At 23.9% G+C, this 12,036-nt stretch overlaps 1 protein-coding gene across 1 annotated transcript; it reads left to right on the top strand.

Annotated features, from left to right (window-relative positions):
- The first annotated feature begins 1,513 nt into the window (after positions 1–1,513).
- On the top strand, positions 1,514–9,528 carry LOC132917744 (sodium/potassium/calcium exchanger 4-like). The gene is made up of 10 exons (XM_060978622.1): positions 1,514–1,737; positions 3,120–3,269; positions 3,354–3,557; positions 5,365–5,555; positions 5,716–5,863; positions 5,915–6,022; positions 6,120–6,365; positions 7,565–7,666; positions 7,731–7,960; positions 8,379–9,528. The coding sequence occupies exons 2-10, from the start codon at positions 3,134–3,136 to the stop codon at positions 8,451–8,453; spliced, it is 1,440 nt and encodes a 479-aa protein (XP_060834605.1). The 5' UTR covers positions 1,514–1,737; positions 3,120–3,133; the 3' UTR covers positions 8,454–9,528.
- Positions 9,529–12,036: the final 2,508 nt, after the last annotated feature.

Raw genomic sequence — 12,036 nt, 5'->3', positions numbered from 1 at the left:
AAAAAAAGACTTGGATGGCTTTACAAGATTTTTCCAAACAAATTCACCTGTAAGTACGCCACTACACATAAATTATATAACAAACATAAATCATAACGTAGTTGGTATATATACTTACCTAATATATTAAAATTTTAACATATAAAATTATAAATACGTTTTTAGGTATCCTATAACTTTACATAATTAAAACAAAATGTCAAACTATTGAAACATAATATTATAGCAATATGATTATTGATTATTATTATTAGCCTATAGTCTATACCCACAATTATGCTTGATTACGGAGCAAATATATGAATAAAATATAATTTTTTATTCACAATTAGCCCCTATGATCTTTAAAATAGACCTTTATGGATTAAATTTACTTTTGTTAGATTGAACAGATATAAATTATAACTTAATATTTATGAGTTATCACCTTGTATATTATATTAAAGTTATACAGATAAATGATAATTGGTACGATTGCCTATTTAATTAATTTATTGCTATCCAATAAAATTATAATTTATGATTTATTTTTGATAAAATTAATAGAAACCGAAATTATGTTATTGATATTATTGTAAAAACTAGCAGCAGATCATCGAAATAACAATTATTGTTTATCTGAGTAATTTTATTGATTTTTCAATTCTAACTGCGACTTTGTTAATCTCGTTCGTTGTCTATCTAAGAACATAAAAAGTACCGAATCATAGGTATTAATATACATATATATTATTAATAGACTACAATAGTTGTGTATTCTGCATTATAGTTACAGTAGTATTGTATTGTCTTCTGTTTGAAAAACAGGAGTAAAGGTCTAAACAAGACATTGAATATTATTATAAAATATTAATATAATATACCATCTGCAGTCGAAATTTAATATTGCATTTTGATTAACTTACGAAAATAAATTTTAAATTATATTTTATTGGTTAATGATTTTTGTAGGTAACATATTAATATAATTTTAAACAATAATTTTTTTTGTTAAGCAAACGATTATTAACAGTGATATTTTTGTAATCATATATTGTATAGCCTCGAATTACCGCCTACGTGATACTGCAATAAATGAATTCGTGCTCTTCAGCGCGTGCTCTCGCAAGGTCCAAAAAGGTTGCCTAATATTAATATAATATACATTATAATATATTATATTTTACATTGTACAATACTGGACACACCTAGAAAACAACAACAATAATTTTTTTTTTATTTCAGATTATCAAAATACAATATCTTATCGGAATAAAATGAATGTGATATAATAACATTTCCTTTGTTTATTTATTGTTAATTCCATAAAATGATCATTGATCGTCGCAGTAACAGTGCTTATCTTATTTTAAATACGTAAATAATCATTCTAATTAATAATAATACTTATGGCGTTGAAATTTATATTTATATTACCGTACATTTTTAAACCTTTTTTAAATTTGAATTTATTATACAATTTACAATATTTTAAATTAAATTTGTTATCATTACACTTACACATTATAAAATATGAATCGCAAGTGATGTTTTTATTTTATTTTTTTATATTGTTGATTAATCTTTATTGTATTTACGATTTGTTATCAAGTAATGACGTATATTCTGTTATGATAGTTTATTAGACACGGGTTTCTATTATTCATATTAATATTAGTAATTAAACCAGTGACGATCTGCGCTTTGACCTAACTACCTGCATTTTAAAGACAGCTATATTCACTATCATAAATATAGGTAAGATTTTAAGGTTTATTATTATTAAAATATAAAGGATTATTAAAAAAAAACAATTGCGTTTTATGTATTTTTAACAAAAAAAAATAGTGGTGACTTAACAAATTTGTTACTTGTCTATTTACATATAAAATAGGCGCTTGATTTTTAAAAATAAATATATTATATTTAATCACGTTCGTTTATCAATTTCAACAGAAACAAATAAATCTTAAGAAAAAAAATGATACAGAAATATTATGTATCCATATTACAATGTAAGCAGCGTTAAAACATGTATTTTTGTTAAAAATTTTTATTTGAAAAACTGTTTATTTTTCCCATAGTGTAAGAGAAATTTATTTTTTTGAATTGCTTAACAGTCGACCGCAGTATATAAATATTTTTATTCATATCTTTGATTAATTATTTATGATGGGATTTTCAGATATAATTATTTTTATCATTATTTTCTAACTAAATTAAGAATATGTGTATTGTTTTTATATAAAAATTTACATTTACGTACAATGCGTGGTATGCATGCGTGCATTCTTTTCGCATCGCTCACTTCAAGCAAGTTAGTATTGTACAATTTTTTAAATCACTATTAATTACAGACTATAGCAATAAATCATTGGTCATATACAAAGTATGATTCTGACTGGAGCTCGATTTACGCAAATCTAATCAAGCCTCTTTTCAGAACCTTATTTTATACCCATTTTTGTCAATGTTTTTCATAGTTTTTCAAGTGTCTGTATTAACTTATTGAAAAACTTAAAATATATTTGTATATGTACGTATATATTATATATTACCATAAATTTAAAATTATGATAAAAGTATGATCAATCTTTACTATTATAATTTAAAATAAAATTAATTGTAGGTATAAATATAAATTTAACTTAATTCGAGATTCTTTGCAAAGAAATATTTTATGTCGATGATTAAATTAAAATAAACTTTTTTCAATTATTAATTCAAATAACAATATTTAAATGTTTATAATGAAACTGAAGCTTATTAGTTAAAATTAAATTTATTTTTAGTATAGGTGCTACACTTTAAGAAATAGTATACAATCATAGTTAAGTTATAGTTAAAGTATTATTTAATAACTATAAAATTTAAAAATTATATTTTTGAAAAATTATAAGCTATGAACATATAAATTTCAACAAATTTTGCATGACTTAAAAACAGGGATTCCACAGTCACTGAAAAACCGATATAATCTTTGCCATATTTGTCACATACAAATTGAGAAAAATCCCTGTGTACATTTTAATAATGATTAACTGTGTGCCATTTCAATATAAATAATTTAATTCATTATGTGTACCTTAAATAAAAATTAATATGATGAAAATGTTTCAAATGCTTTTTTTTTAATCTAGATACACAAATAATTATGGTAACATTTGAGAATTATTTACAAGTAGTAAATCATAAAAACTGGAAAGCAAAACTTTATTCAATTATTTTAGCTATATTTGTACTCATATTTTATTGTTTGAAGTCAAATACTCGAATTTCACACGAATCGGGTATGTTCTAAAATCTATAATATCATAAAAGATCTTTATGAAAATACAATAAATTCAAAAATGAATTTTTTTTATAAATTTCAGATACTAAACATGTCACGCGCGTTTTATTGTCAATCAACAAAACGAAAAATCAGAAGGAAAAATCACTTTTTGAAGAGATTTTCATTTTCGAGGAACGCTTTTATACCATATTGTGTACTTCCGTTGTAGCTTTGTACTTGTTTTTATTTTTAGGGGTAGTATGCAATCGTTATTTGGTGCCAAGCATTCATATAATTTCTCACAGTGAGTAAATAATATATTCAATTTTTATTTTATTTTTTTTTACAAAAAATAAAATAGGTATTATAAATTATTAAATATATTCAATAAAAAAAAGTATAAAAACGTTTAACTTAAAGTTATCAAAATTCTGCAATAATATAACATTACACATTTCTATATATAAACTATTGCACAATGATTCTTATCTGCTTGATAATATTATTTATTTTTGTTGTTGCTAATGCTAAATCATTGCAGTAAAAACCGAAATTTTTTATTATTTATTCAGAACAATAATGTAATAAATGAAATCAGTATTAGATTGTACTACTGTTGTTTGATTATAAGAAAACAAGTATCAATTTATTTAGACTTTGACTGTAAAATTTATAAAACAATTAACAGATAACTCAGTAGGTACCTTTTGTGCATTACATTGCATAACTGATAAAGTGATAACAATAATTTTTTTAAATTGTTCAGAACGGTTTCGCTTATTTTTTTACAACAATAGAACTTAATATTCATAAAATAATCATAATCATCTATTTAAAACATTTAAACAATACTTATATTTTAAAAATAGACATTTACTATAACATTGTAATGCTATTAAATTATTGTATTTAAAGCTATGATTAATAATCTTATTAGTTATTATATATTGATATAAAATTACGTAAATGTATTTATATATAAATAAATATACCTAAACTCATAAGATGCAATAATATAGTATGTCTAGTAAATAAATAAAACACTTATCTATTTATTTTAATATTATTTTTCTATTTTATTTTTTAATTCTTTTAATAGGAATTATAATGTACAATAAAATAAGTTTATAAAATGTATTATTGGTAAAACTCACAATACAACAAATAAGACTAAAATAAAATATCAATATCATTGGATACAAATGTAAAATAATATATAGTAGTTATTTAATATTTGTAATCAATGATGATATATTATTAAAAAAATTGTGTCTTTATGTATCTACTGTAGAATTTTTTTAGTTTTAGAAGTTTGTTCATAATCATTACAAGAATACTACTAATATTCATAGGTTAGGTTAGTTTTACTATATTCCTGCATTCATCAAATAGAATAAATCAGATTATAATGTAAACGTTATTTTAAAATACTTAATCATTATAATTGTTTTAAATTCAGACAGTTCAGGCAGTTTGATATATAGCAGACGCAAAAGTTCTTATAGTGGGATAAATAAATTTAATACCAAATATATAGGTATTAATTAGTAGTTTTGGTTAAAGGTAGAAGAATAAATAGTTGGTACGAATAATTAATGATCTTTATGAATACTAACGTATAAATATTTTGGCGTGAATAGGTTCATGGCAATAATAATTTTAAATTGGTCTATATTTTTTTTGTCTTAATGTTATTATGTATAGAAATTGATAATATATTTAATAGAAATAGCTATACGCCTCACCATAGGCCAACTTAACTAAACTGTACATCATTATAAATGTTTGATTTTTAAATAATAAAATATATTTTAAATTCAATAATTTGATAAAGATTAATTTTATAAAAACGTCTATGTATAATTAAACATTTTTGGATTGAACAAATAAAATTTTAATAATAATAATAATAATAATAATAAAAAAAATAAGAGTAATAAAAATACTAAAATTCTATCTTCGATTTATTAAAAGTATAATTAAAAAAAAAAAAATCATAACTTTAATTTTTAGTAGTGTTTACTATGAAATAATTACTCTAAATATATTAGTTAGATACTATAATGTGTTCGTGTGGTGTAATTTGACAAGATTTTTCAATAATTTTTTAGGGATGAAGTTGAGTCAGGATGTTGCGGGAGCGTCTGTAATGGCTGCAGCAGTAGCATGTCCCGAACTATTCGTCAATATATTAGCTACTTTCTTTACAGAAGGTGATGTCGGAATCGGCACTGTAGTCGGCACTGGCTTATTTAATATACTCTTAGTTCCTGGACTTTGTGTACTTATGGCTGATCAAGAGGTATATGTTTTTTTTAATAGTCTGCACAAAACTATAAATTATGAATTCTAATACCTTGATACGATACAATTTAATAATACAATATGCCACCAAAATATATATAAATTAAAATTAATAAGATAATTAGTGTTAATAAAATATAATGCAATATTGTTTGTAGTTCATACACTTGGAAAATTGGCCGATCACACGTGATGTATCTATGTATCTTTTAACTATATCATTATTAGTTTGGTCATTGGCTGATAACAAGGTTTATGCTTACGAAGCGTTCATATTAATTATAGTTTACATGGTATACTTATTAAGTAAGTAATCTATTTTTTTTTATTTTCGTGGCTGTCAATAATTCCCAACAGTTCTCTCTTATAGCTCATATTTTGAAAAAATATTTAAATATATTTCTCAACAAAAGAACAAAGTTTTTGACGATTGCAGTGAAAGTCAGCCGATACTTCCTCTAAATGGTAAATTGGCATGTGAAGTTTGTAGATGAACAGACGAACAGTAATAATATATAAATGAGTATATATATAGATAAGTATGCATATTAATAACTTTTAGGAGTTGCAGAGAATGGATTTATAGTGCAGGAGCATATTATTTTACCCAAATGGAAGGACAGAATTCGTGATAAACTATTAAATTTCAAAGAATTATTAGTATGGCCTATAGTCCTAATTTTAAAAGTGACTGTTCCTAGTTGTGATAGTCTAGATAGAGTTTTTTGGATACCTATTACCATGTTTATGTGTATATTTTGGATTGGATGTGGATCATTTTTCATTGTGGAATTGATTACAATTATAGGTGAGCAATTATATAAGAAGATTATTTTTACGTGTGTGGACGTTACTCCCATTGGAGTGGGCCTGGCTGTGGCATGTTAGAGTAGGTAATCGGAACGACGACGCGGTAATACGTAGTAGTTTTTTTTTGCACTGTGCCGAAGTTTGAACCGACGACTACGCACGCCATGGCCAGCTGTGTGACCATTGCACCATACTGCCCAACAAATAACAAATTCAATCATACAATTTATCTCTTTTTGGTCGTTAAAAATACATAAATATAAAGAAAATTCCAAAAAATAACTATTATTAATTGAATTAGTATTTTATATAGTAATATAGAATCATTTTATAAAATTGTAAAACTGTCCGATATATAATATTGGTATTAAAAACAAATTTTGGAGTAATATGCGTATTGCCATAGTGAACATTTTTTCTAATTCATTGTATTTTAAAGTTCATACGTTTAAAATAAATTTTGAGTAGTAATAATATTTAGGATTTTAAATTGTTGATAATCCTGAATAAATTGTTAAGTTCTTAATAATACAACTGCGAATTTGATTAACACAAAACTAAATAAATCTTAAAGGGATCCTCTATATTTAGCACAATAGTTTTAATTGTGTGAACCACCAAATTTGTAAAAAAAAACTTTGAAGCTCACTTATAGCACACTTTTGTAAGTATGTATATTATACATATATAATGTTTATAAACCTGCGTCAGGTATAAGGAAAACCATAACAGTCATACTGTATAAAAATAATTAAAAAACAATTGTTAATCAAGAAAAAACCTTTATTGAATCTTATCACAAGTTAAACAATTTAATAAAATTTTTGATATTGCTTGCCCCCCGTTAGAGAGTCAATATCAGGATTAAAACTGTATAGTTTTAGTCTTAAATCATTCTCAACATTTAATTTATTTAAAAAATTGTTCGTATAGGTTGTCGAGAAGCCCATCAAGTTTCTCAGTGCAATTTTGTCAATAAAGAAATATTATTTTAACGGAAATATAGACATTAGTAACGTTAATATTTTATGGCCCGCCTTTGGGGACTACTGTTATATTGTATACTATATAGTTAAATGTAATGAGAACCATTGCAATACTTCTATATAATATTATAACTGTGTTCAGAATTACTTATTTATAAATATTATTAACCAGATAAATTATTAGTGTAATGAATATAAAAATCATTTTTAGGAAATGAATTCTCAATTCCTGATTCAGTTATGGGCATTACGCTATTAGCAATTGGTATGAGTGTACCCGAAATGGTGTCCAGTATAGCAGTTGCAAGACAAGGTTTAATAAATTGTGAAATATACATTACGATCAGTAAAAAATAAATGTATTATTTTAATTTTAGGACAAGGTACTATGGCTTTATGTACCGCACTAAGTTCATCGACATTTGATGTTTTAATTTGTTTGGGTGTTCCGTGGTTTATAAAAGCCATGTGGTTCAATAAGGATAACACGAGCGCATCCATAAATGTTCACTCGAGAAGTCTTGACGATAGCGCGATAGCTGTAATGTTATGTACAATTGGTTTTATGATGTTGATGTGCGCCAAAACATTTGTATTAACTAAAAAAGTATGTATAATATTTATTTTTATTTATGGTTTAAAGTCGAATAACTTAAAAAGTTTTAATTGGTGTACTATATGTTAGAGGTTTTTTTTTTTTATAAAATAACTCTAAACTAAAAATGAATACAAAAAATGTCAACTAGGCTATTTGTATATATAGTTACAATGCTATATAAATAAAATCCATTTTTATTCCATACTTAAAAATAATATTTAAAAAGATAAGTAAGTTTTAACTATGTAACTTAAATGTACCTATTTATAATATATTATGTAATATATAAATATTATACTAATATTAAATGTAATAAATAAATAACTGTCTGTTGATTTAATAACAGTTTTATTAAAAATGCTTGTAAAAAACATTTTGAATACTGATGTTTTTAGAAAGAAAATAATCATTTTTTTTTCATTTATAGTCAGGTGGATTTCTTGTTTTCACATGGTTATTCATTTGTTCAGCCATGGTGTACAATGAATATGCAACGCACTGAGAACAATTCGTGTAGCTTAATTGCTCAATCATTTTGAGTGAGTTGATGAACGATGGCGTGTAAATGGTTGATGCCATCGTTGAAACGAACTGCGGATTATTGATTTTGTTTTTGAAGACTGAAATATCAGTACCTATCTTTGATTATATGTTAGAAAGACAGACCTGTGTTATCTTGTAAAAATATTTAAGACAATTTTGATGTCTGGTATAAATAGGTACCTATTATAGTATAATAAGATCGTGTATGTTATTAAATAATATATTATAATAATGTGCTGTGATTATATTATAGATATTTATGTGTTAGTTAAAACTATTGAAAGAAACTTCGATTAAATATAACGGCTATATTATAGCCTAAAATGTATTATGTACCTAGGTTCATATTATATATTACATTTTCTTTTATTATTTTTAATATTGAAATTATAATTTTATGTATAACATTTTTTATTTTGTAAATAATTTAAAATTAGAAAATTAGTTTTAATTTAAGTGATAATAATAAAGTATATAGGTTATATATAAATTAAATAATACATAAATTTTATTGAAAATACTCAGGTGTAGTTAGTTATAGATATAAAATTAAGTAATTAGACCAGACTGAATTAGCTATCATTAAATACGCGATATTTAATACACATTTTGTTGTATATTTTAACTTAATTTAAAACAATATAAAAATTAATGAAAAATCAATTGACCTTCACTGTAATTAACACTTTAAGTATCTGTAAAATGCGTACCACTTTTCCTCTTCCCGCCCAATTTTTTTTTTTTTTAGATTCAATAATCCGTTCGATACTTATAGAATAATTTGTCAATATTAATAATAATTAATTTTGTTATCAAATATTAATAAATAACAACCTATATTTTATTATTTTTAAGTTTTAAATTTTGTTAATTTTAAGAAATTATCTCTATTAATTATGTGTTTTGTACTGAATTTTTTTATTTGGTAACAATTACCTGTTTCGAATAAATAATTACTTATATTGTGCGACAAGCAACTATAATTTAACTAACGATTTATAAGTATCCCTAAATTATACACATTATTTTGATTATTTTCTTTTATAATCCCTAATAAATTTAAAATGGTTTTTGTTATAGGTAGTATATTTCAGCATCAATTACTCTTTAATATTTATACGTGGTTACTAAATGATGGCCTGTGGATAAACTTTCCTGACTCGTGGACAAAAAATTAATTTTATTTAAATTTTTTATTTTAAATTTGTTCTTTTTGGATAATCATTTACATTAAGTTTTGAAGGCTACTGAAAACTTTCTGAAGTCCTAAGTGGCCATATTAAAAAATTGATTGGTGATTCATGTACTAGAGTATTTGAGTGCTTGCAAAGTTGCAACTTAATGTCATTATCCGGGGTGGCATTACAAAGTGACAAGGGTGGGCAAGTGCTCCCCCCCCAAAAAAAAATAATTTATTTTGCCCCTCCATTACCCCCATATGATTTAATGCTAAAAAAATGTAAGTAAATAAAAAAATTGTAAATGTTTATCTTTACATGGTATAAAACAAAGTCGCTTTCCGCTGTCTGACCCTATTATGTATGCTTAGATCTTTAAAACTATACGCAACGGATTTTATTTTGATGGGGTTTTTTTTTTAATTGATAGTGTGATTCAAGAGGAAGGTTTATATGTATGTAACATGTATAATATAGTAGAGAAACGCTGATATTTTTAATTTTAAAAATACGTGTAAATTGTATATTGTATAATATATTAATATCTATATATATACATAATTGTGCGGCTCTCGAGTTTCCAGCTACCTGCAACCTGACCTTTTTTTCCGTCAATGGGCGTGTAGATATAAATTGTTCCGAGTTTATCGACGGGTATACGTCTCGTATTATGTTCTCGATGCATTCCAGAACTCAACCGATTTTGATGAAATTATGATCAATATGTATTTTTTTTTTTTTATTAATTAATCGATTATTCGAATAACAAATGATACATAATCGGTCAATTGATTGAAAAAATGCAACGCTAGGTGGGATATTTATGTGAAGTTTAAATATCATCAATACACCAAAACAGAAAACATAAAATGGATTTTATGCTCACACTAAATGTTAGCATATAAAATAGTATTAATTGATTTAAAGAGTTTTTAAACTTAAGTTATATCATTTTAAGTTTGACTGTTATATTCAAATTAAATATTCTTTTATTGCACATTTAGAAATAAAAATACTCAATAAAGTTAATACTAACTGCACACTTTCTGAAATCTCATACATTAAAAAATAAAAAATAATGTATTGTTACATACAAATAAAATAAAACGGAAGACATTTGAAGTTTTACTGTAGTACATTTGTGATAATAATATAATAGATATATTTTTTGATTATTTATTTAGAATATGACATATTATACCCGCAAAATTTTTAACAACACTCCTGAAAATATGGTATAGACAAATTAATGGGTGATGGAGTAGCCATACATAAATTCCCCACCAGAAAAAAAATTTCGTGCCACCACTGGTTATTATTAATAAAAATATACTTTTTAAAATATAATTTTAAATTTTTATAATATAAATTATTTTTTATATAACTATAATTTTTACACGAACAAAATAATTAAAAAAATGATTTAAGCAGTATATCATAATATTAAAACATATTATAGTTATAACTTATATTAAACCATAACATTAAAATTGTAATATGACCATGTTCTTCTGTGTCGAAGAAAGCTTAAAATAATAATAATTAAAAAAACATTTCATTTTATTATGTATAATTATAATTACAGCATTCAGTTTTCATGTTTTATGTTATAATTATGAACCTAAAAATAAGTTTACAAATAATTATAGACAAAGCTTACTCAATGAAAAATTATGTTTTTGTGCTTTTATTAAATTCCACTGGTCTTGTAAAAAGAGCTACTTAAATAGGTACTCACATTTTATTACACTCGTATTTTTTTGCACACAATTGCTACTAAAATAATTAATTAAGGTAACAGTTTTAAAATTTTTGATTGAAATTAGGTAATAATTCAACAATTCAGAATAATTATGTATTCAATTTAGTTTAACTTGCAACTAATAATTTTTATTTTTTTTTAATGTATAAACTGTGAAAATGTATAAAAGATTATTAATGGTGACAAATTAAATTTTAGTAATAAGTTTTATAGCATACATAATAACCCTAAAACAATTGAGATAGTTGAACAATGAACATATTTTTCAAATGTATACTTAGGTCTAGCGCCTACTACTACTTAGTACTTATAAGTTACAACTAGACAAAAAAAAGTATATACTATATAATGATGAGATATTACAGTAATTATAATCATTATATAACCAATGAACCTGCAGTGCTACATTTTATACTATGAGTAATACACATAATTAAAATATAAATATTTGTATAGAAGATGAGAGTGTAATAAATTGTATTTGAAGCGGGTTATTTAATGGTAAATACTAAATATATTAATTTATTGTGATCCATATTAGGTTAATTATTCAAGATAGTAACTTTTTGTTTTATAATAAGACTGATATAATACGTAATATC

This window comes from Rhopalosiphum padi, chromosome 1, assembly GCF_020882245.1.
Source record: "Rhopalosiphum padi isolate XX-2018 chromosome 1, ASM2088224v1, whole genome shotgun sequence".
NCBI lineage: Eukaryota > Metazoa > Arthropoda > Insecta > Hemiptera > Aphididae > Rhopalosiphum > Rhopalosiphum padi.
Note: the sequence above shows the minus strand (reverse complement) of the source record. Positions and strands in the feature narration are given on the sequence as shown.